The sequence below is a fragment of the Mus caroli genome, unplaced genomic scaffold (genome assembly GCF_978045245.1).
Source record: "Mus caroli unplaced genomic scaffold, Mus_caroli_1 scaffold_7, whole genome shotgun sequence".
In the NCBI taxonomy this organism is placed as follows: Eukaryota; Metazoa; Chordata; class Mammalia; order Rodentia; family Muridae; genus Mus; species Mus caroli.
Genome location: NW_028227262.1, coordinates 89,997,120 through 90,023,707, shown reverse-complemented (window position 1 = coordinate 90,023,707; position 26,588 = coordinate 89,997,120). Strand labels below are relative to the sequence as shown.

General features: G+C 40.3%; 2 protein-coding genes across 5 annotated transcripts in view; one reads left to right on the top strand and one right to left on the bottom strand.

Annotated features, from left to right (window-relative positions):
• Herc3 (HECT and RLD domain containing E3 ubiquitin protein ligase 3) overlaps positions 1–9,445 on the top strand; it is a 90,999-nt gene extending 81,554 nt beyond the window's left edge. For both annotated transcript variants that reach the window (XM_029478409.2, XM_021164472.3), the window contains 3 exons: positions 5,413–5,596; positions 5,783–5,885; positions 7,748–9,445. In XM_029478409.2, coding sequence (XP_029334269.1) covers positions 5,413–5,596; positions 5,783–5,885; positions 7,748–7,956 — 496 coding nt within the window. In that variant the 3' untranslated portion in view covers positions 7,957–9,445. The remainder of the gene's footprint in view (positions 1–5,412; positions 5,597–5,782; positions 5,886–7,747) is intronic.
• A 10,918-nt stretch (positions 9,446–20,363) lies between these two features.
• Fam13a (family with sequence similarity 13 member A) overlaps positions 20,364–26,588 on the bottom strand; it is a 90,226-nt gene continuing 84,001 nt past the window's right edge. For all 3 annotated transcript variants that reach the window (XM_029478400.2, XM_029478401.2, XM_021164985.3), the window contains exon 18: positions 20,364–24,546. In XM_029478400.2, the coding sequence (XP_029334260.1) occupies positions 24,420–24,546 (127 nt within the window). In that variant the 3' untranslated portion in view covers positions 20,364–24,419. The remainder of the gene's footprint in view (positions 24,547–26,588) is intronic.

Sequence of the window (26,588 nt, the reverse complement as noted above, 5' to 3'; positions counted from 1 at the left end):
TTGTTTAGCTTCATTGAGTCTGTAGAGTATAGCATGAGCATCCTATATTTTATGGCTAATATTCACTTGTAAATGAAAACATACCATACATGTCCTTTGGGGACTGTGTTACCTCAACTCAGAATGACTTGATTCTCAAGTTCCGTCCATTTGCCTCCAAAATTCATGATGTCCTTCTTTTTAATAGCTGAATAGCATTCCATTGTATAGATGGAATGTATACCACATTTTCTTTATCCATTCTACGGCTGAGGGACATCTAGGTTGTTTCCAGTTTGGGGCTATTATGAATAAATCTGCTATGAACAGAGTTGAGCAAGTTTTTGTGGGATGATGGAGTCTCTTTTGGGTGGTATACCACTCAGGAGTGGTATAGCTGAGTCTTGAGGTAGAACTATTCCCAGTTTTCTGAGATATCGCCAAATTGTTTTCCAAAGAGGATGTACAAGTTTGCACTCCCACAGAAATGGTGAGTGTTCACTTTGCTTGACATCTTCGATAGCATGTGATATCTCTGGTGGTTTTTGTCTTAGCCATAGAATCTATTCCTATGCTAAATATTTCTACCCAAGTTGTTGAATTTCTCATCTAGATTTTGAATTGACTTCTTTAGTTCATTCTTCTGTTTATTTGAGTGATCTTTGAAGTCATTGATCACTTTAAAAAACAAAACAAAGTCCTACACTTTTGAATTATTTGATAGTTTGACCATTTCAGGAATTTCAGTTTTTTTCGAGAATTGTTAACTTTTGCACAAATTGTGCTGCATTGAATTTTTGACTGATACATGTTTCTAGGTACAGCTTATGTGCATGCTAGGATGCTGTCCTTCCTGGTTTTATGATAGGGTCTTCTGGGTGGCCAGCTTTCTTTTGAGGGCTCTGTCACCCAGAGAGTAAAACAAACTGCTGTTAGAATACCAGCAAAATAAATTACATAGACAAATGCCGTCAAACCAAATAAAGCCAAGAACCATACCAACAGGAACTGTAGGGGAAAATAGTATCAGATAAAGTATGAAGTTTAAGAATTCATGATGGTTAAAGGAATAACAGTGAAGAATACAGTAAAGAAGCTGGGAGGGAGGGAGGGAGGAAAGAAAGAAGCAGGGCGAAGTAAAAGAGGAGGAAAAAATGTAGCTCTGAGTTATGCACTAGAAGGAACCAGCTCTGCCTGTGCATCTTAGCTCTTTCAAACCCTGTGACGAGGAGTAGGTACCGGTAAGTCAGGGTTCAGACTGAGATAGTAGCCTCAGAGCCCTGTCTTCACAGGAATCCTCAGGCAATAGGACCCTCCCCACAGAACTAACTACATCTGCAATTCTCAAAATAAACAGCTCAGTAGAAACCGAGCTTCTAGTGTGCAGTAAACCATGTCAGCATTTCAGTAAATTGCCTCCTTTGCCCCCGAAACAATGTTACCACTGAAAAGGAAGATCTAGACCACTGACAGCCCCGACCCTAGGCAAATTATTTAGTCTGTCTTTGCCTCAGTCTTTTAACCTTGGAGGCGAGGGCAGTGAGACGCTGTCCCTCCACAGCCTTGGCTCCCACTTGGAACTGTTCCATGTTTACAGGTCCTCTATTGCCCTCTGTCAAAACGGTGCCATTCTGCAGCACTGACATGCAGGTAGAGACTGGGAGTTTCCACTCCTGTCCCAGAGGAGTATCTGTTAACCTAAATCAAAGCTGAACTTTAGGCTTGAGGGAAGTGGGTACTCCTCCTGAAGTCAGGCCTACTGGTTTCTTACCACCAGGGTCTTCTGGTTTACCCCAAATGCAGCTTCAGCAGGGCCCTTCCATTCCATACCTGGCCTGAGCTGCTGCTTCTCATTATAGGCCCCATCTATCTTTCTCTGCTTTTTAGCCATTCTTTAACCATGATTTTGATTCCCAAATGCTCTTCCTTTGGAATATAGTCTTTGCTTTTGACCTACTGATTCATGGAGTCTCAAGATGGAAACTTCTAATCTGCTGTCTTCTAGAAGCCTAAGAGATATATTTGATTTAGGTATTTTGAAAGATGTCACTGATACCAATAAAACTCCAAATACTTCTGCAATCCTATCATGCTTAGTCACGTTTACTCTCCACCCCTCCCTCCCTTCTTAACTTCCTCCCTCCCTTTTTTCCTTCCCTCATGTCTCATTTCATACGGAGGATTAAATATAGGGCCCTGAGACCTCACACATTCTAGGCAAGCCCTCTCCTGGCCTCCATCCCAGTCTCTAGCCTTTGCATAAAATCCTGCCTATTTGATGTATTATTTGAGGTTTTCAACTTTTATAAGAAACATGTACGTCAAGACAAAGACATTTTTCCATTATTGCTTTTATTTTTAATGACGAAACAGTATATGATATATGTGTATATGATCATATATGTAAATAGCCCTAAACAGTATGACAGCAGTAGCTCACACATTGCCTTAGACTACTCTTGGTCTCTAAGCACCTTTGTAGGTATTAACTGTTTCCTTACTTCCCAAATGAGAAGACTCAGGGAAAGACAGAATAAATAACTTACTAGGGGGCGGGGTTGTGAGTGGAGCTCTTGCTTTTCCTTGGCTACATTGTTTTGAGGGCAAAGGAAAGAAAGCAATTTACATGAACGCTGATATGATTTACTTCCCATAAAGAAGTTTGGTTTGCACTGAACATTCCTGAGACTCCGTTTATTTGGAGAAATGCAGATATAGTTAATTCTCCGAAGCCAGTCTACTTGCTGCTTTCTGTCGTGCAGTTATCCTTGCTCATTCTTATGTTAGTGGATCGTGGGTTTTGTTCCTCTGAATTCTCTCTTTAATAGGCATGTGCTGCCACAGACATCCTTCTTTGTCCTTTTTTTCCAGTGTCTCCAGATCTCTTTGAATGCTCATAAAGGAATCAAAAAGCTCAGAAGGAAAGAAAAAAAAAATCTCTATTTTCAACTTTTCCAGATATTGACAAATTCTCCCCTTGAGTATTTTTGTCTCACTTCTTAGTTGATGCCCCTGTTTGAAAAATCACATAAACACATGGACATTAGTCTGCCCACTACAAGATAGAATTTTGATACATAATGTTTAGCAACTTGCAGAGGAAACCTAACTCTACAGTAAGCCACACAAGAGGCTGGCCCATTCTGTCAGACTTTCTATTTCTCCTGGTAACTTTGATAACAATCAGATCAAAATGGTCAAGATTTTAAACAGTTAACAATCTTCTCCAACTACCAGTTTAGCAGGGTGGGGACTGGGAGAAGGGGGTGGGAGAGGGAGGGAGTGAGAGGGAGAGCAAACATCTAAGTACTTGCTCAGGATTCCAGCATCTGTTCAGCCAGCCATAGCTTCCATGTGCTGGAGGCTTCCATCAGGGTGTTTTGAAATAGTCCAATTTTCTGCTATGAGTTGTTCTCTTTCCATTCTTCTGGCTGCTTTTGAGTCATAGGCAACTGTGGCTGACTCTTTTGTCATAAAGTGATTTGATTAAATAGTCTTCATTTTTCTCATTTGGCTGGTCTTCATATATTTACACAGCAAGTATGCATGGCTTCTGTCATGCCCGGGTTTATCCTCCCCTGTCTCTCTGTGAGGTTCTAGTTTCCCCATGATGTCATCTCAGGTTTAAGCTTATGCTAGTCAGATGGCTGCAAATGGTAATTCACTGCTATTTGCATTTACGTTTGCCTAATTACTGGGAGATAGAATAGCCTTTAAGACAGTTGTTTCCTGACCAGTTGTTTCCTGAAATACTTAAAGGATTCATAAGAAGGCAGATGAAGCCAGGTGTGGTGGGACAAACTTGTGATCCCAACACTAGAGGCAAAAGATATCAGAAGATGGAAAGATCTCCCATGTTCATGGATCAGTTGGATTAACATAATGAAAATGGCCATCTTACCAAAAGCAATCTATAGAGTCAATGTAATCCCCATGCAAATTCCATCACAATTCTTTACAGATCTTGAAAGAAAAATTCTCTACTTCATATGGAAAAATAAAAGACACAGGATTGATAAAATTATCCTGAACAATAAAAGAACTTCTGAAGGTATCACTATCTCTGACTTCAAGCTGTACTACAGAGCAATAGTAATAAAAACTGCAAGTATTTAGTAATGAAGACTGCATGTATTAGTATAGAAACAGACAATTTAATCAATGTGATCAAATTTAAGGTTCAGAAATAAAACCATACACCTATGGACACTTGATTTCTGACAAAGAAGCCAAAACCATATAATGGTCGACAAATGGTGTTGGTCTACTGGATGTCTGCATGTAGAAGATCCATATTTATCACTCTGCATAGAACTCAAATACAAATGGATTAAAGACTTCAATGTAAAAGCAGATACACTAAATCTAATAGAACAGAAAATGCGAAATAGCCTTGAACTTGTCAGTACAGGAGACAGTTTCCTGAGCCTGTTTCCAGTGGCTCAGGCACTAAGGTCAAGAATCAATAAGCAAGCATTACTTTTAAGAGGAGAAAAGAAGTGGTTTGTGTTAGAATGGACGAGGAAGCAATGGTATATTTTGATTGGGCATGTTAATTGGGTGAACCAAAGAGGGCTTTTGATTGCTAGACTTTAATAATTTGATAGCTGGGCCTTGCTAGTCATCCTCAAGAAGAGGAAGTGGCCAAGTAAGGGAATATACCTTGGTGACTAGCTTTAAAAACTGTCATCTAATAGTTTTTAGTAATGCAGAGGAAATGGGGGAGAAGGACAAGGCTTGCCAGAGCCATGCTTGCCAGGCCTGGTCTGGCTAGAGTCCCTTCACTGACATTCTGAGTTTGATTCCCAGAATCCAGGTAAAAACACAAAGCATGGTAGGACACACTTGTAACTCCAGTGCTGGGGAGGTACAAGGAGGTGGCTCCACAGGGCTTGCTTGTCAGCCAACCTGTTCTACTCAGTGAGTCCCAGGTAGTGATGAAAACTCTGTCTCCAAAATCAAGGTGGATGACATCTGAGAAATGATACCAGGAATGTGTCTTCTACATTCACGTACATGTACACATGCATACATTAAAAATAAAGAAATACACAAGGATATAAGTAACAAGTAGCTTTAGTTTCTGAAGACAGGGCAATTAGCCTGCAACTATAACCTTGGGCATTTTTAAAAGGGTTTTTTTTCCCCTTAAACTCTAAAGAAGACCTTAAAGAGATAACATCTGGAGTAGCTCAGGTAAAATCAGTAGTTCAGTTTTATACACTTGCCTCCCCTGCTGTAGATCATTACTTTAGGCACATAGTAGAATTCTAGGGTTAGAAGATGGGGAAGAGAGTCCCTAATACTGCAGGATGCAGGATGCCTGACGAAAGGCTGTGTCCATCACTTTCAACCCAAGCATAGAAAGGCAGCTCCATAAAGCCTGTGTGCTTCGATGGCCACATCCGCTCATTTTTTCTGTTCCTCTTGAAGGCAAGAATTCGTGGACGCTTATGTGAATTACGTCTTCCAAATTTCGGTTCATGAGTGGTACACAGCCTTCTCCAGTGGCTTCCTAAAGGTGTGTGGTGGCAAAGTCCTTGAGCTCTTCCAGCCTGCAGAACTGAGGGCCATGATGGTGGGGAACAGCAACTATGACTGGGAAGAGCTGGAAGAGGTAAGCTCTGGGAGACCACGTGTGCAGTTGGGCGGGTGTGCAGAGGACCTGGTCTTCACATGCGTTGTGCTTGAGTAGTTGCTAGAGGTCTCCTGCCTCCTAGTGACTTCTGTCAAAAATGCAAGTCATATCCGGTGTGTGCTGTAATCTTTCTATAAGATTAATTTCCTTCCCTCTTTTGGACAGAGTGCTGTCTACAGGGGTGATTATTCAAGCACACATCCCACTGTGAAACTATTCTGGGAGACATTCCATGAGTTCCCATTAGAGAAGAAGAAGAAGTTTCTTTGTAAGTATTTATCACATAGGTGGATTGGTTGTATTTTAGTGTGATGTTGTGTAGGGTAATGTGATTCCCAGGTAAAGGTTAACTTCTAAGTGGCTAAAGATAGGAAAGAAAACTAAGCTTCAATATATTTATATTATATTAATTAAAATGCATCAGAGACTTTTACTACACATGTGAAACAAGAAGATAAAAATAAGAGTCATTTCACCAATCTTCACTTTCTTTAAGAATAATAGTCACTTTAGCCGAAAACAGTACTTCATGCTTATAGTCCCAGCTACTTGAGAGGTTGAGACAGGAGGATTGCTTGGGCCCAAGAGTTTAAGATCAGTCTGAGCAACATAGTGATACCTTACCCCCCCAAAAAAAAAATCTGAAAAGATTGATCTGGAAAGATTCTAGATGAAAGTGAGGAAGATCTGACTTACGAACGCTTTGTTGTGATATGCTTCTCTTAACGTGCACTTTACCTGTTCATAGTGGAAACCGGGGAGGTTGTAGTGTGTACAGGGTTTGGAGTATGTTCGCCTTCCAGAAAGAAACGCCATACACATCAGCAACCACTCGCCGCCATTTCTTCTCTTCACCTAACCCAACCTTGAGTTTGTCTGTGGGAGACGTTTTATGCAAATAGAATCATATAGTATACAGTCCTTTGGAACTGACTGGATGACATTTGACTAGGGCTTTAGAGAGTAAAATGAAGTTAGTTCCCATGATCAAGTCCAGCCTTTTAGAAATGGTTGGACCTTCTGTAATCGGGCCCATAAATTAGCTGTGAATAGAATAGAATTTTTATCTGTGTGAAAGAAAAAGAGCAACTTCTTTGCTTTCTAAGAGTGAGCAGACATTGATATTGACTAATTCCCCTGCTCATGTGGAACAAGGATAAAAAACAAAACAAAACAAAACAAAAACCAGTATCTCACTCTAGAACCCCTCTGCTCATGAACATAAGCTGTTGAGAAGCAAGGTCCTGGGAACTGATGAAGGGTTGGTTGGACTGCCAAATCAACGTGAAAAGCTCTTACTTTCAGGTGAAGCCTTCCTTCTGGTCTTGGGAGTTTCCCTAGAAAAAGGCATCTCTAGTTAGAGATTTAAGGATTGGATTTAAGGAATTTGTTGTCTGTTATTGTTGCTGTGTTACTAATTCTGGAAGGTTGTCAAGAATGGTGGTGTGTTTATATACCTTAGGCAATGGCAGTTTATTCGAAGTGACTGATGAGGGCTAGCAGAGAGTAGAGTGGCAGACTGCTTGCCCAGCACCCAAAAGACCCTGGGTGCAACCCCCAATTCCCTCACACACCCTCAAATAAATAATTAAAATAAAATAAAGGACAGAAATGGATAATGAGTTCATTCTAGTAATTTCTGGCAGTTTAACAGTGAGAAAGAAAAAACAAAACAAAACAGAAACAGCAACAAAAAGCACTGTACAGCTGCTTCTGTCTATGCTATGCAGGGAAATCTAATTATTTAACAATAATTAAGTAACAATGTATCTCAATAGTGAACTGCCTAAAGATCATGTAGGTCAAGTCCTCTGGTATTTGAAAGGAGGGAAATGAGCCTGTAGATCCCTAAGAGGAAACAGTTTTCAGACACCTGAGAAAAGGGAAGGTCTTGAGGTCACAAGGACGTGGGTTCTTTGCTGGCTGCCTTTCTGTGACCGTAATATCTTTTCTCTTTGATTTTGTGAAGGTCTATGAGGACATGCATTCTATAGAGGCTCTAGGGCATGTCTAGTGCATACGTGTTGGTACCTAAAGAGCATTGTAGTTCCCATGGAAACCACTGCATGTTGTGCCTTTCTCTGTTGCTTAGAGGACTGCATACCATTGATGCCATTTTCTTCTTCTCAGTGTTCCTAACAGGCAGTGACCGGATTCCCATCTATGGCATGGCCAGTCTGCAGATCATCATCCAGTCCACAGCCACTGGGGAGGAATACTTACCCGTGGCCCATACCTGCTACAACCTTCTTGACCTCCCTAAGTATAGCAGCAAAGAGATCATGAAGGCTCGGCTGACCCAGGCCCTCGACAACTATGAGGGTTTTAGCTTGGCCTGAGGCACCCCAGCTTACCTAAGACATCCATCCCTTCCTTCTTCTGTGGCCACATTGAGGCTGAATAAAATACCATGGGAAGTGATTTCTATTTTTTTATTGTTTAAGTGGTTTGAGACTTTTGAATCCTAAACCCTAGTCAAGGCGTTTCTGGGGTTCAATAGTGAATAGTCTTTTTGAAAAATCATGGTTGGGGATGAGCCAAAAAAATTGGCTTTGGTATGGGAAGTGGACTTGATTTTGTTTTGTTTTGTTTTGTTTTGTTTTGTTTTGTTTTGTTTTGTTTCAAACCGAGGTACCTGTTGTTGTTCCTTCATCTGTGAATGTGTTGCAATCTGCTGGATTTAATGGCAGTAGGTTTTCAGCTTTCGTTTCCCAGATGTCTCTTAGTCCTGATGTTTCTTCACCATGCTTTGCTGCTCTCTTCCTGACCTCTCAGTCCCCTACAGGGGTGACTTGATGGATATGTCCCTTCTTGCCCGCCATGCAGAACATTTCCTTCTCCTCAGCACTGGAAATGCATGGCTTGTTGCAGCCCGGCCCAGCCCACAGATGGAACTCCCAAGACCAAGAAGCTGAGCCTTGTCATAGCTCTTGAGTCTTTATGGGAACCTTTATGAACATGTCCTGCTTTAAGGAAATAGGTCATGAGTGCCTACTGCCTGGGCCTCCTGAAACACACATACACAAGAGCCTCAGGTTGCAGGTGGGCTGCATGTGTCTTGTTAGCCATGACCCGTGGATTTACAGTGAATTGGTAGACCTTCTTTATCATACTTTTGAAATGCAAGTTGCATTTTCTTGTTTCCATATTGCCTAAGAACAGTACAATTAATAAAGGTTTCCCCTTCTTTATTACTTTCTAGCTCCTGCTCTCTTCCTTCCCTTTCTTCTTGTGCTCCCCTCTCCTCCTTTCCTCTTGCTCTCCTACTCTTCCTTGTCTTTGCTGCTTGACTTCGTTCCCCTCTTCCTTCTGGTAGTGGATGCATGCTGTCTTTTTTATTTTAAATTTTGTAAGTTTTTTTTTTAAACCTCTGTCTCTAACTGTGAAAATATGAAGATACTCTTTATAATAGAGTTTTTGTTTTATCACATGTGAAGTGTGCATTTACAGTGAAATTTCAGCAGGGGGATTATGTTAAGTCAAATACGTGTGTCTCAAAAGTGACATGTTTAACTGCTCATCACTGTATAAGAAAATTCTACATGGTCAAAGAGTTCATGTAATTCTAATTTTAAATCTGTAGTAGATAGAGAAAGTATTTATTTATCTAAAATGAAGTACTTATAGATTGTGATGCAGCACCGAGTCTTGATGAAGGAATGTAGATTTTTGCTTTTCCTGTTTTTGTTTTGAAAAGTTACTCCAATTGCTAAATTGGTAGGTTTTTTTGTCCTTATAAATATAACATTTAAAAAAGATACACAATTATATGAAATGTTTATTTTCTATGTGTCTGCATATAGTTCAATATTATCCAATAAATTTGGTGTTTTAACTTAAAAAAGTTTGTATTGTAATTGTGGGATGGACACTCTGCTTTCCATGGGAGCATTAAGCCATATAGCCACAGAATCAAATGATTCCTGCGAAAGGGTGAGAGAGCCCAATGCTCTACAAATGGATAGGAGTGCAATGGGAAAGAATGGGAATGGCGAAGGTTATTAATGTTCAAAAAGCATTTCCTAGAGCTGGAGAGGAGTCAGCAAAGGTTCAAACATGGGGAAAGACATGGGTATGCATCTAGGAGAGTTCAGAAGGAGAATCAGAAGGAAGAGAGTAATCACCAATAGAGCAGAACTGGAAGGAGGACTTCGGAACCCAGAGCTGGGAGTAAGATGTATTTGAGTGGCTCCACAGGATGGGTTCAGGGGTTCATAGTGGAGAGGTAAGACATGAATTCGAAGAATGTGGATGATGTGATTTTAGAGGCATTAGAATGGGAAGGACAGAAGCAGGAAGGCGCTCCTAGCATTGAGGGAGGCAGACAGTACAGATGGAAAAGAATATTTGAATGGTAGAGAAGGGGAGGGAAGAAGAGAGACACTGAAGTGAGTCAGAACCTCACTTTTCATGCTAATTAGTATTAGCCCACGTACAAATTCTGTGTGTGGAACCCAGCAAGACAGTACTTTCAATAAATTTGTAATGTTAGTATGATGCATTGCTTTGACAGAGTTAATAGATGGTTTAATGAGCTGATTCAGTGGGTAAAGGCACTTGTCACCATGACAGGTGTGACTCAGTCCCAGGGTCCACCTGCTGGAAGGAGAGAACCAAGCCCTGAAGTACAGGTCTTTTGACCTCTACTTGTGTACCATGGCATGCACATGCCTACACACACACACACACACAAATATTTGTAATAAAAAACTAAATGTAGGTAGTGAGGGCAACAGTATCTTCTTAATGCTAAGATGCATTCAATAAACAATAACTTCAATAAGCAGTAGGTTTGGGGAAATAAATTTGGAACACAAATAAGTTGTTTCAATTTTTTATTGCAAAATTTATTCCTTTGTTCTTTTTGTGTGTGATAATTTTTAATTTTTCTAATCTTAAGTTATTCCATTCATGTAAGGAACATTTTTCCCTAATAAGCATTTATATGACAAACTGTTTTAAGACTTTTATGTATTCAGGTTTTCACATTTCCAAAGCTGAAAAGAAAGTAGATTGACATTGTTATCCGTGTAAACAATAACTCTGCAATCTTACCGCTGGAAACTCTTGCAAACATGGCTCTTTTATTAATAGTTCATAGCTTAAGTCACTAAAGAAGATAGTTCAGAAAATTGTTTTTGAAACCTTTTGGAGGTGGACTTTTAATCATTTTTCCTTTAAAAAGGAAACAATGACAAAGCCTGTATCCAGGGAGCATGCCTGGTACATACTGTTTGTCCAGTAGAGGTCACCCTCTTAGAGTACCTTACTAGGTAAAGAAAGCAATCTAAAATTCTCACACTGACTCCTTCAGAGACCTCCCAAGGCATAACCCAGCTCATGCACACATGGCTTCATCTCAGGTGGATTTTGGTTTCGCATTAAATATGGCGATCAGTTCTTTGAGAATTTCATACACCACATTTTGATTATAGTCTTCCCAGATCTACCACCATTTCCCTACCTACTTATTTACCCATTCTCTTTGTTTTAAAGCTGTGAAGTGCAATTTGTGTTGCCCAGCTACTCTTGGGTGCACTGGTGTGTTAAATAAGCCCACCTTTAAAAACATTTGACTCTTCCTATCAAAGCAGCTATCAAATGCCAATGGCTCCTCAGGGGTGGGAATTTTACCCACCTCCCTACTGTATACTAATTGTGTCTGGTTTGAGCTTGTACACAGGTCTTGTGCACACTGTCACGATCCCTGTCAGTTTATGTGTGCATCTACCCCGTTATATCTGTAAAAGAGTTTCTTATCTACCACCCCTGGGTCTTGTAATCTATCTTCCAGGATGACCCCTGAGACTTGAGAGGAGTATGATATAGATATCTTGTTCAGGGTGGAAGACTGAAAAATCTTTTTATTTTTCTGAACATTCACTAGTTGTGGGTCTCTGTGTAAATTGCCATCTACTGCAAGCAGAAGGTTCTCTGAGGAGGGTTGAGAGAACCACTAACCAATGGGCACAGTACTGATTAGGAGTTGTTTTAGAACTATGTATTTATCAGAATAAGACTAGTAGGTTCTAACCTAAGCCCTATAACTTAATAAACCACAGGTTTTTGGCCCCATCTGCAATGCCAAGTCTGGAATGAGCTTATTTCCAAACAGAAGTTGGTCACACACACACACACACACACACACACACACACACACACACACACGGCACTGTTGGACCAGTGGGCAGATCTTGCAAGAACAGTCATTATCGCAGCTTTCGGGGTTCACCGCTGGGTCACAGTGATGATTATGTTTCTTTTCCAGTAGGCCACATAGCCTTTCAGCACGTTCAAAGCTGACTGCTATGGATGAAACTCCAGGATGAAATATCTTAATTTGTCCATGTTCTGTAACTCAAATAGATGATGTCATAACAATAGGGTCTTAATACCAAAAAGTTCCAGAGGGTAGCCAAGAAATTCAGCAACAGCCTGTTACATTTGGGGGGGGGGGGTGTCAAAGGGATTCCACTGGCTAACAACTCAAAAAGAGGTAGCCGACTCATGGTTCTGCAATTTTTATTTGTGGTGTTGTCCACTGTTATAGGGTAACTCCATGTATTATATCTCTCTCCATGACATCTTAATAGTTTCCTAACCTCTGTGTGTATTCCAAAATCAAGTACACCAAGATTTAAAGCTAACATAAGAGAGGAACTGTCATGTTTGTTTTTCTAGGTCCAAGTTACCTCAGAAGGATTGCCTCTGGCTCCATCATTTATTTATTTATAAATTACATTATTTATAACTTTGTAAAGTATTTATCAATATTTATCATATAACATAATATGAAATTATATATTTATTGTTATGTAATTAATTTTTAAATAATACAAATTTATAAATGACTTATTTATAAATTATATATATATATGTATATATATATATATATTTTATATTTTGAAACAGGGTTTCTCTGTGTAGTCCAGGCTATCCTGGAACTCACTATGTAGTCTGGGCTGGCCTCCACCTCATAGCTCCTGCCTTCTAAATGCTGGGATTAAAGGCATGCACTACTACCACCCAGCTGGCTCCATCCATTTACCTGCAAATTTCATTACTTATTTATCGTAAAAGCTAATACTCTATTATATAAGTTAGGCCACATTTTCATTATCCATTCTTTAGTTGGTGGACATCTAGGCTATTTCCATATCATGCCTAGTGTTTAAAAAAGAGCAGCAGTGGTGAATGTGAATGAGCAAGATGTAGAGTCCTTCAGGCATATGCCTAAGAGTAGTATAGCTGGGTTAAGTGGTAGACTGATGATATTCTCTCTCTCTCTCTCTCTCTCTCTCTCTCTCTCTCTCTCTCTCTCTCTCTCTCGTGTGTGTGTGTGTGTGTGTGTGTATGTGTGTGTGTGTTTCCATCTCTGTGTGTCTGTTTCTGTCTCTCTGTCTCTTTATTTCTCTCTCTCTGCATAGATCTGTTCCACTTTGTGCTCCTATTAACTATGAGTTTGTTGTTTTAACTTGACAATTCTGGCTAGGATACGATGAAATCTCAAAATAGTTTTAATTTGCATTTCCCTGATGGCTAAGGATATTAAACATTAAAAAAAAACTTTCTCAGCCATTTTTATTTCAAGATTTGAGAGCCCTATGTTTAGATCCATGCCCATTTATAAATTGGATTTTTTTTCTTGATGTCTAGGTATTTGTTTTGTTTTGTTTTGTTTTTAGTTCTTTGTGTAGTCTAAACCCCATCCTCTGTTGTAGGCATATAATTAGTAAAGATTTTTCTCATTTTGTATTTTGCATCTTCACTTGAGTGATGCTGTTCTTTGCTATATAGATGTCTGTTAATCTCATGAGGTCAAATTTGTCAGTGTTGGTTTTAGTACCTGCACTTCTTTGGTTTTACTCAGAAAGCCCCGCCCTATGCCAGTGAGTTCAAGAGTATTTCATTTCTTATTTATCAGATCCATGATATTATGTCCTTTGTTGAAGTCCTTGATACATTTAATGTGAGTCAGGTAATAATCCAGTTTCATTCTTCTACCTACAGCTATCTCGCTTGACCAGAACAAGGTGAAGAGGCTGTGTTGTCTCTAGTGTTAGTTTTGGTTTAACATGCCTGCACCCTCAGTTCTTGTCCACTGATTGATGTGTCTGGTCTTTAAATAACAATACCATGCTGTGTTTCTTAGTCTGCCTCCAAAATACAACCTAACACTAGATGATGATAACTCCAACAGTTCTTTTGTTTGGGACTGTTGTTCCTATGTTACAAATCCTTTTTATTATATAAGTCTTTCAGTTCCTTAGTATCCAAGATACTTTGGGGGTCTATTGGTTATTGTTTGAATATAGTAAGAGTATGGGTTTTGCCTGTTCATTTTGTATTGTGGTACTTTGTGGGTGTAGTTTTCTGTTGGAGTTTTTAAAGTCTTTTTAAAGATACTTGGACTTCTTTCTTTTCTGTTTGAATCATCTTCCATTGTCTTGTAGCTCTAAGACTTGTATTATGTTAAATAGAATTGGAGAGAGTGAACATCCTTGCCTTAGTCCTGATTTTAGTGGAAATGTTTTTGAATTTTTCTCCAATTAGCATGATATTGGCTAAACTTGCCGTGTATTTCCATATTATATTGAGGTATGTTGCCTGTTTCCCTAGTCTCATGATGTTTATCATGAGAGAATATCATATCTTGTCAAAAGCCTTTTCTAAATCTAATGAGATAATTGGGGCTTTTTCTGTCTGAATATGTTTATATGGTAGATTTAGTTACTGATTTACAGATGTTGAGCCATCCCTGCATCTCTGGGGACATAAGGCTGACATATTCATAGTGGAAAATCTTTGGTCTTGAATTCAGTTTGCAAGTATTTTTATTGAGGTGTGTGTGTGTGTGTGTGTGTGTGTGTGTGTGTGTGTGTGTGTGTGTGTGTTGTGTATGTTCACCTTAGATGCTGGCAATATTTTCTTTCTTTTAATTTTTTAACTTTGATCCTGGTATCATATAAATTATTTGAAAATGTTCCTTTTCTTTCTATTGTGTGAAATAATTTGAGGAGTATTGTTGCTTCTCTCTGAAGGGCTAGTAGTAGAATTCAGTTCTGTATCTATGTAGTCCTAGAATTTTTTTTTTTTCAGTTAGGTGTTTTTTCAATCATTGTTTCTCACTGGTAGTTATAAGTCTATTTAAATTCTTTTCATCCTCTTAATTTAATTCTGGTAGGTCATGTATATTTAAAAATTCATTTCTTTTAGACTTTTCAGTTTAGTGGAATATCAGTTTTTAATGTATGTTCTTATCATTTCCCAAGTTTCCTCAGTCGCTGCTGTAATGTGTCCGTTTTCATCTCTGGTCTTATTCATTTAGTTAATTTGCCTAAGGTTTGTTAATCTTGTTAACCTTTTCAAAGGACCAAGCTTACTCATTATCTGCATTGTTTTTCTCATTTCTATTTTATTAATTTCAGTCCTGATTTTTATTATGTCTTGCCATTGATTTCAGTCTGTTGTGTTTTCATTTTCATTCAATTCTAGGAAATATTTAGTCTCCTTCTTTACTTCTCCCTTGACCCAATTTTCATTTAGTAATGTATTGTTAAGGCCCATGAGTGTGTGTACATTCTGCTGTTTTCTGTTGTTCATATTCGGCTTTCTTCCATTGTGGTTAGATCCAACGCAGGTTGTTATTTACATTTTCTGGATTTGTTCTAACTTGACTTGTGACCTAATATATGGTCAGTTTTGGAGAAAGTTCCATGGTCTGATGAGGAGAAAGTGCAGTTTTAGCATTAAGGTGGGTTGGACTGAAAATGTCTGTTCTGTAAATGTCACTTGCTTTATGCTTTCATTTAAATCTAGAGTTTCCCAGTTGTTGTTTTTTCCCCCAGATGACCCGTCTATTGGAGAGAGTGGGTATTGGAGTCTCCCTCTATTACTGTGCTGGAGTCAACCTGCTGTTTTAAATCTAAACATGCCTTTTTAATGCGATTAGATGCTTCTTTGTTTAGGGCATGTCTTAGTTATGGTTACGATTGCTGCGGTGAAAGTGTGACCAAAAGCAACTTGGAGAGAAAGATCTTAGGAGAAGAAAGATCTTCTCAGGCTCCATTGTCTCTGTTGACTCTAGGTTGTGTTGCGTTGACCCAAAACTAGTCAGTGCAGTGCATATATGTTTACAATCATAGTATCCTGTCTGCTGATTTTTCCTTTAACATCTGTAAAGTATCTTTCCTTATCTCTTCTGGATAACTTTGGTTTGACATCCATTCAGACATTAAAATCATCTTTTTTTTTTTTCTAATCCCTTGACTGTGAGATAGTATCTGTAATATCATTGGTCATGAGCTGTGTTTCTTGGAGGGAGGCAGTGAAAAGATGGATCCTGTTTTCTGATCCAGTCTGTGCCTATGCCTCTTTATTGAGGAGTGCAGATAATTAATATTGAGTTATTATCGAATAGTGTGTCTTTGCTTCTGTTATTTTGTTGAAAGGGATGGAAGAGCAGGTCCCTGTATCTTTAGGAAAAAGAGAAACTATTAAACCCTACAAAAGAGGAACCCTATAAAGAGTATACAGACATTGGTCTCTGGCTTTAGACTTCTGATGGGGTGTGGGTGGACAGCTTGTCTCTCTTAGCCTTTCCTTGAGGACAAAGATACTACACCCTGCAGCACAATAGGTGATGGTAAAATTACCCATGCTGGTATGGGCTGGGGCCCCGCCTCCCTCCAGACTCATGCATGCTGGTGTGGGTTGAGGTTGTCTCTGTCCTGACTCCTCCATGTCTGTGTGGACTGAGGCCTTGTCTCTCCCCAGATTTGTCTATGCTGGTGTGGAGTGAAGCCTGGTCTCTCCCCAGACTCGTCCCTGCAGGCTTTCCACTTGCACATTGTCTCTTTCCAGAATAATAAGATGTGCACTCTTCCTGTAGCACCAGTAAAGGGAACTCAGATGTCAGCTTCTCTTTCTTTCCTAACAGAATGACTGGGTGTTTGGCACAGTGCAGAATCACATGCTCTTTAGATCTTTTGAAAGCTGATTTTCCTCAGTCTAATCTCATGAGAGTTATGTACAATTTATGATAATTATGGATTTGGTTCCCACTGGTGTTAAACTTCCTGAACTTAAGTAAGACTTAAAATGGAGCCAGACCCTAATAACCAGACTGGTCTTTTGTGGTCCCCTTTTCTTTCAGATTAGGAGGAAGATAGCAAAAGCAGATCTGTAAATAAGCCTGGTCCCTATTGGCTCCTCAGTGGCTTCTTGTTCTCCAGGATGAAAGCCAAGAGCCAGGTCCAAGTAGGTTCTGGCTGCATGTCCTGCAGGGCTGGCAGGACACTGCCAAAGCTGCTTGTTAAAAATAGATCTCTTAACCTTTTGTCCCTGAATTGAAGGACTCTCAAGTTCAAGTCACTATCAGAATGTTCAGAGTAGAGACCTGGGTGTACTGATGTCTGTGGTAATGTTAGGGGTGGGAAGGGACAACATTTTGGAATGATTTAAATCTGAAACCTTCCCTGGTGCTGACCTCAGGCAGGCATGGTCTTCAGCTGGTTCTTCCTTCGTAGGGTGAAAGAGTGGAGGACCCCCTGTGCCTTCCCCTACTTAGCCCTGGCCACAGGTTGTGGGATTTGGGATGCTCCTTAACAGCTTGGCAAAATTACAGCAAACTACCCCTCCTTCAGGGACAGTTAGCTTTTAGTTTAAAAATATTCCCCGAAATAAACTTCAGGGCATCTAAGTCATCCAGAAACTCATTGGAAGGTTCCTCCTTGCCTTCTTCACGCCACTGGACTTAGGCATTTGTTTCCACATTGATCTCAGAGACCATCCCAGTTCATTCTGTTGATGTGTCTGATCAGTTCTGGACCTCCCAAAGACTTTAGGGAGAAACTTAGAAGGTTTCTCCTGCTCAGAGAGGTAATTTAGCAAGCATTAATCCTTCTGAGAAAGCAGCCAGGATGTTTGAAAATAGTGATAGACATGATATGTTTTTTCGCCAACTGAATTGGTTAACTGTTTCCATAAAATCTTGCTTATCTTTACATCCTAGGGTAGACTTCTGACCTACAGACACAGACACACACACAATATATATATATATATATATATATATATATATATATATATATATATATACATATACATATATATACACATATACATATATATATACATACATACATACAATACACATGTATAACACACAGATGCACACCCACACACATACATACAACACATACGTACACACACAAACATTCACCCCACAAGCACACATGAATAACACACACATAGCACACACAAACATAACTGAATGCATTCCTCCACACTGACCCATTCTTAGAGTGTTGGAGTCATATTGTTTTTCTAACATATACAAACAAGAAAGGAGAGGGTGATGGGGAATGGCATGGTGAGTGATTGTGGGAAGTACAATGCCTGTTCTGAAAGATTTCAGAATGTGTTGCTGGACTACAAAAACACTTTATTAAAATGTGGACACAACACTGAGCCTACAACAACCTATAAAGCAAGAAATGCGATCATTTTTATTTTTCATACAATGAAACGGAGGCTCTGGGAGGATAAATCCTGTACCCAGATAATGTAGTGGGGCCTTGAAGCACCTGTAGGCATTCTGTTTCTGGCTGTTGTCAAGTAGCTCGTTTTTTGTTACTGGGGAGATTGGACTAGTTGTGCAACTGCTCATTTCTATAGATGCACAGTGTGCTCTGCACCCTCCCAAAGGCTGGACAAGCAGCATGGCAGAGAGCAAATATTAATGACAGGCCTGTCCCGAGACCTGAAACCTGCAGCCCTTTCTGAGCTACAATACTCATCCCAAAGTCCTCACTGAGGTGGCCTCCTATAGTAGCTCAGCCACATGTTTGTTCTGATGTGAGGAGTACTCTCTCGCCTTCCTCACCCCGCCTATCATACACAGGGATTGTCAGTGCTTCAGAAGTACCAGCTAAAGAAAAATATCAGTGTCTCAAAAATGTCTTACCATGTAGTAATCATGCCCAGAAGGAGGGTCTAAAGATTGATGCGTGTTTTTGAATGGCTTTTGAGAACTTCAGAATTTATGGCAGCATATGACTTAAACATATATGGGCTCCGCTGGGAATCTGAGTGGTCCAAGGGATTTGCTTCTCACCATGTTTTGTGCCATGTTCCCCGCGTGGTAATAAGCCGTGTAGCTGGAGAGGAAAGTGAGAACCGAGCTGTCAGCACCTCCAGTCCTGCCAAATCCCCCCTGTCTACATGCCAGGGCTCTGAAATGCACTAGGGAATTCTAATTTGGCTTAGTAGGTATAAGATTCTACTGTGTAAGTTCAGCCTTGGCAAGCTGACATAGCTTAGAGATAACACTGGTAAATTTTGTCTTACAAGACGCTGAATTCATCCCAGAAAGGCAATGATGAAGCCACTTAGGTCTCATTTCCCTTCCCCAGTGAGCCCTCCCACCATGGGCAGGTCACATTGCAACATTCTGTTTGGGCCACCAGCTTTGCGAAGCACGAGCACTACATGGCCAGGGCAGAGGGCAAGGTGAATGTCCAGAATGCGTCCAGTCTTTGACACAAGCGGTAGACCTGTGTGAATTTGAGCTCACTTAACTTTTTGGCTTCCTCAGAAGGATCAGCATCTGCTCTGTGGGTACACAGCTTGCTCTGAAAGCACTACGATCTGAGTTTGGATCTCCATCTCTTACATAACATCTGGGAATGGCTGTGCTCCCTCTAACTGCAGCACTAGGAGAGGAAACAGCAGGCAGATATCAAAAAGTCCCTGGCGGTTGAGCTTGCAGTTCATCTAGAGAGTCCTTGTCTGAAGGCAATAAAGTGGAGAATGATAGGAAGCCTGTCCTGCTCTGGCATCCTTCATTGTTATACTTACATGTATATACCACATATAATGCATGAATGCGCACACAAAGCAACTTCAAAATATTGAAGGAATCGGGGTAACTAAATACCACCTATCATTTTTTCCAAATTTATTACTTTGCTCCCATTGAAGAACAACTAAAGTACTTCAGCTGGGCTTCAGTTTTGGAATAATGGTATCATTGCTGTACTCTGAAAGTTACTCATATTTTCACAGTAGGACCAGGTCTTTCCACCCATGTCATTTTACTCACTTGGAGTATATATACCACATGAGCAGTATGAGTCTTACTCCCATGCCTTCTACCACTGGAGTCCTGTGTCCCCTCAGGCACAGGAGCACAGAGTCCTGTGCCTACAATTGAGACTTCCCTTCAGGCAGCAGGTGCTGTGTGGCACTTGGCCTGCCAGGTGACTCAGAAAGCTGAGGTGTTCCCACAGATGCAATGCATGTTCTCCAAACTTTTGATTGTCCCTGTTTAATTTTAGAATAGTAAATGCCTAAACTCTGTACCCGAGGTGGCCGAGTAGACTTTGGAAAGGTACTTAACTAAAGAGAATTCTCCTTAAGGAGAATTTGCTTCGCTTCTGCACCCCTTCAGCTGTTATGAATAGTCGAAAGGCAGCTGGTAGAAAGGACCACCTGCTTTTCCAATTTCTGTACTGACTACTGCGAGTGCAGAATTTGCCTCTCCTTGTAGGGCCCTTTCTTCTCTGGAGACAGAACAAAAACCTAATCCTCCTGAGACTTTGGAGGGATGCAAATGAGCCAGCATTGGATCCTACAAGAAGGGAAAGGTCACACCCCATCCGCAGTGTTGTCACATGATGCTGACACAAACTTCAGAGCTTCTACAGTTAAAAATATTTTATTTTTTGAAATACAAAATGCTGTCATGTATAAAAAATGTACATAATGGTTTGAATTCAATTTCTCTTTTTAAAGGACATTGGTAATTTAAATATTTTTCTGATTATATTTCATGTAATTATTGTTCTGGGGCCCATATTAGTGACATTTTACCCATTTCTGTGTATTTTTTTCATGCTTCAACAACGTGTCAACAAACTGATTGCTTGGGCCATGCACTTGACCCTGGCTGGCACCATTCTGGGAACCATGAGCCTTCAAAATAATATGGAATTGTCAATGCACATAGACATTCCCTTCACATACACATGAATGTGTATCTGCAATTCTGGCCTTCGTTTATATTCGTACATATGTTATAATCATGGGGCAGTGCGAGTGATATGTACAGTGTTGGGTATGTGCATATTACTCTTATTTGGAACATCCCATGTTGGCTACCATTTGTAGCCATGCTGGTGGAGCAATTTGAAAACATATTGGCTTCTTTTTCCTTTCCTTTCCTTTCCTTTCCTTTCCTTTCCTTTCCTTTCCTTTCCTTTCCTTTCCTTTCCTTTCCTTTCCTTTCCTTTCCTTTTTAAATTTGAATGTTCTCTTTAGAGCATTTCAGGGTCAACTGAACAAAATTACATCAATGAAGGAAATTAAAACATTCTAGATTCTCCTAAGTAGCTTCAGCATTTGGGGTACAGTTTTGTTTCTCTCTACTGCTTTAACCAAATGGACACTGAGAAAACACCCCATGGGTACTGATCTCAGCAGGGACTCCACCTTGCCTCACTGGAGGTGGGGGTGGGGAGCACAGAGGACGTGAGTGTCCTGGAAGAAACATCCATGAAAGCAGAACAGAATTTAGACTGCAATTAGCCTTTCACACAACATTCTGTGATACACATACTGGCCACACCATCTTACCAAAGTTTAAATCTCTTTTGAAAATCAAGTTTGAATGTATGACACTCCCCTTTTCTGTCTCTGATGGTTGCTACATCCAGTTGTCACTACTGAAAACTAGGAAGCCGCTAGACAGACTGCTGTAAAGGGTATCGGAGCCATTTTTATTCTTTCACTCTGGGTCTTTAACTTACAGAGAATTGCAAGCGCAATCCTGCTCACAGTTTAGTCAGCCCACAGTGCTCTAAGACAGTGCTGAGTATACCAGCAGGAACTGGTTCTAATGGTCCTCGTCTAGACAAGTCAGGTACAGAGAGCAGAGCCAGCCTGCAAATGGCTTTTTCCGCTGCGTAGGTGTTGCATCAGAATGAGACAAAGTGGAAATTACTCTCTGCTCCAGCCATGGCTGATAGCAGATCTGCTGTGAATATTAATCTTTTGATTGAAAGTAAGGTTAAGCTTTAAAAATTGGCAACCAACCAGAAGAAATCTCGGATTCACAGTGAAGTCTACAAAAAAAGCAAAAACCTAGCTTTTTGATTTGAGATCTGACTTGATCTTGCACGGGGACCACTAAGCTTGTTCTAAAATGTCTACAGAGGTTTGTTAAACTTCAAAGCAGGCCTTTATCTGAAACATCGGGCCACCAAGTCTTAAAAAGTAAAGTCTGACCTGAATGATAAGAAGACTAAATGCCATAACGACAACATACTGAATAATATACAAATCTATTAGATGTTTACTCCAGACCAAACATGATAAAAACAGTTACTTTTGAACATTACATGCCTCTGCTACCCTGTGATCACAGAGTCAAGCTTACTCTTACACAACCCTCAGCACTTTTGTTGCTATGTGTTAATATATATGCACACTCCCAAGAGCCCAAAGAGAATCCCTAGTCTACAGCATTCTGTTTGTGCGAGGCCAATTAAGATGCTGCCTCTAGTGCTAGGAGATGAAGAGCTGCAGAGACAGTTGCCATGGAAACCAATTTTCCCCACATTTCCTGCAGAGCCAGAAACTGCTGAGTAATATGCCTTCCCAGAAGACCTGGCATAAACACAGCTCCCACCTTCATCTGGGCTCCATTTTATGAGGGAAATAAGTTAGAAATTATGAAGGAAACCATGGTATTCCATACATGATTTATTTTCCAATAACGTGGTATTTTATTGATCACATAAAACTGAATGGGGAGTCGTGAATAAATCTTAGTTCATTTACCTTTGGTGCAAAGGATGGATTTCAAAACATCTAATAGCTTCGCATTTGTATGCAGCTTTAAAGAAGAAATCTCTAGTGTATTCTTTTCAAAACAGTGCTCTTAAGCAGATGTGCTTTAAAAGTTAACTGGTGCTGATTTGAGTTATTCCAGTTTCCTTAGGAGATTAAGTACTTAAAAATTACAGACTAGATATGGATTTCCTTTTAAAAATACAATTATTTTGGTCATGTGCATGATTCATGTTCAGGCCTCAAAAAATAGAAAACGTCCTACATTACAGAATTTTATTCTTAGTCTAACTCCTGGAAATCATAGCAAATGTAAACAACAGAGCAAAGAATATCAAACTACATTTTCATGTACATTGAAATTTGTAGGATTATGTATCGTCTTTAAGTGTGTGGATAAAAACAATATTTCCAACACATAGCTCATGCTTCTAGGGGATTGTTTGTAAAAGCAAAACTGAAGGAATTCTCCACCCACCCCACCCGTTACTGAAAGAGCCTCCTGGTGACAGAGCTACAGTGGGGGAATCAGCGCTGAAAATCATCTGATTAGAGACCCCCAAACCTATTTTATCATTGTAATTGGTGGTACAGTTTTCCATTCTTCTCATTAACATTGTGCCCTCTCGAAGGTGGCTCTCCAAACAGAACAGGGTCTCCCTGCTGTCTGCCCAACCTACAGTTCAGTCTTTCAGACGCAAGGCTGTTGCACAGCTGCAAAACCAAGCCTGCACTCTTCAGGCAGACGTGGTAGGTGAAAAGAAAGGACACATCACAGGAATGACAGCAGGCACATAGAAGAGATGAATGTTGGGGAGGGGGGGTGTCTTAAGTTCCCTGGTCCCTCCAAAATGTCTAATATAGACAGCTTTGTGACATAGTCTTTGGGGACAACAAAAACCACAGCATCAAAATGGGCCACACACCATTTTGTTTATGTATCATCTTGAAAATGGTGTGATCTAGATTCTGCCTTGAGAATGAGCTGAGCACTTACGGATACATCTTCCCCATCCATTTAGGGATTTTAGTGCAGATTTACTTTCGTAGAAAAATTATGCTCTGGTAAGTTTAGGAGACTGATACAGACTCCCTCTCTCCCATAATATTCTATATCTCGTCTAATAATGAAGCAAGACTCCTTTGTTTGGCTAGTGCAACAACAAAATTGAGCCCCAAACAGGTTATCATAGGAACACTGGCCGCATTTTGTGTTCGGCATCAATGTCTGAGACTGGAAAGTGCAGTCAGTGTCTTGAAGAGTTTTCAGGCTCTTCAGCTGTCACCTGATTTTAAAATAACATCTGCATAGCTACTTGTTTAGTCACTCTGTCCTCAGCATACACAGGTATGAGGCAGGGACTTAAAGTCTGTCAGCTGAGATATCTAATCAATGAAATGACTGCCCCGACACTGGATGGATGCAGCCTCCTACTACCTGAGAGCTAACAGGGAAATGGATTTGTCGGAGTGGATAAGTGCAGCTCGGGAAATGGCCAAGGCAGCAAATCATGTGCCAACGCATGGTCAACCATGTGGTGGGGTCCAGGGTGAGCACGGACCTCCACAACAAGCAGGCTCTGCAAGGGAAGTCCTGAGCTTGTGCCTGTCACAGTTTTAGAATGGCCTCATGTTTCTCAGTTGTCAGGGAAGAACAATAGGTTATCTGCCAAGTCTGATGGTGTGTCTAATCGCTGCTCATGTCAGTGAAGTTCCTACTGCAGTGTGTATTGACATGTGTAGGAGTCTTGACTCTCCCATTATAAAATTCCTTAGTCAGGTCACACTGGTATCTTCCACGCAGGCAGTTTCTAAGGCAGGCAATGGAAGCAGGAGTCAATCTGATGGGTCAGAGGCAGGGGGTTGCCTGCTTTGTGAGTACAGCTCCAAGGCTGCCTTCCAGAGCTGTTCTTTCCAGGGAGAACTGTCATTCATCCACACCACCAGTCCTTCACATGGATTTGGAATCAGAATCTCTTTTGCTGATGAGAACCTCCAGCAAACGTAGCTTTGCCTTTATGTGCTTGTATTCATTGTACTCTTCAGCCATTGGAGTACGGTCTTCCTTCTGGACATTTCTAGAGAAAACGAAGAAAAGAGAAACTGAGGATCACTTTCTGCCTGCTTTAAAGGCTACCATTCATCAGGAATGAGCATTAGGAAACTACATAGTCTATCAATCTAAAATCACTGTTGACAGTTGACTCTTGGTATCTAAGGCAGATTCAGACAAGTGCAAAGTGGTTCTTTTCTGGAGGTACCATGCAAGTTGAGGGCCAGTAAAGTTAATCTAGAATCCAATAGGGGGCCACAAATGACTAAGAAATGCAAAGATTTTCTATTGATTTTAAAGTATGATCTCACAGTAATAATTTATTCAGAATGAACAAAAAATACTTCATTCTTATTCACTTGGTGATTACTTGGGATGTCTATCGATGTGATAAAACACTATGACCAAAAGCAACGTAGAGAAGAAGGGTTTTATTTCAGTCCATCATGAAGGGAAGCCAGGATAGGGATAAAGGCAGGAATAGAGAGGCAGGAACTGAAAAGACCATCCATGGAGGATTGAACTTAGTAGCTTGCTCCTCTTGGCTTGCTCAACTGGTATCTTATAACACCTAGAACCACTAGCCCAGAGGCATCATGCCCATATTGGGCTAGACCCTCCCACACCAATCATCAAGCAAGAAAATGCAGTAATGTGTACAGGTCTGGTGGGGGCATTTTCTCAACTGAAGTTCCCTCATCTCAAATGACTCCAGCTTGTAACAAGTTGACATGAAACTAAACCACACAATTCTTTATATTTCCTTATTTTTATATCTTTTATCAAACAAACCATTAAATTTCTCTTTTTAAGGTTTATTGATTTTTATTTTATGTGCATGAGTATTTTGTCTGCACATGTACATGTACAAGTACACCCACCGTCGTGCTCAGTACCCACAGAGGCCAAAAGAGGAAGCTGGATCCCCTACATCTGAAATTATGGGTGTTTATGAGCTGCCATGAGGGAACCAGACCCGAGTCCTCTGCAAGGGCAGAAAGTGTTTTTAACTGCTCACCCAATCAAATTTCCAATCAGCAATGAGCACACTCACAATTTGCAAATAGCTCAAGAAGAGTTAATATTCCTACTTAAATAATTGTTTTTGAAATGTAGCAACTGGTCACATGGTGCTAAGTATTTGTAGTTTGCTGGGTAATTTTATATGCAAACTTATATGAAGTAGAATTAATTTAAAGCTTGTTCTGAGGTCGACAGTCCTTTATAGCCATGATCCAACACAACTCTCTCAACAGCTTGACCACGAGGAGCTCTGTCTATATTCTTGTATACATAATGTAGTCAGGGCAGGCAGTGGCAGTTTGGAAAGAATGACCTCTCTAATTTACCAGTCACTATGGAGTACATGTTGCAAGCTTTCCAACACCATGCCTCCTTTTCTCTTCAAAACAGGGGGGAAAAATGGGCAAGAGGGACAATGGGAGGCTTCATTAACAAATGAAACTGGTTTTATTCTTGTCTGCCTTGTTTTGGTAAAGGATTCTAAGTAGCTTTTGAGTAGAAGGCAGGAATGAAGCCTAAGGAGAATATCTCCACCCAGTTACCATCATGCCCTGTTAGGGAGGCTTCTCATTCTTGTGATGTTATGATGTTATTAGGCCCTCACTACATCAACGTGAGTGATGATTGGTCAGTTTCATCCATTCATCCTGGAAATAGCTTTTTCTAAAAATGCCTCTAGAATTCTTTCCGGCCAGATTTGCAACCAAGTTAATGGTGTGCCTGAGGCCATTTAAACCTCTGGTTCCCTACTGTGAATTCATCCTGTTTTAAGTTTAACTTCCCCTTAAGAAAACTACATCATTAAGCTAACTGTGCCTTGCAGTTCTCACTTAGTCAACTTTTACACAATAAGCTAAAGGCATAGCTTTAATCTTAAATTATGTGTTCTCCATCCCAACTCAGGATAGTGTGTGTGTGTGTGTGTGTGTGTGTGTGTGGTGAGAATCATTTACTGAAAGCTTCCAATATGTTGAAAGCAAACTTAAGGAAAGCAAGTATGTACCATAAATGTTGGCATCAATAACATATATAATAACATGTGTT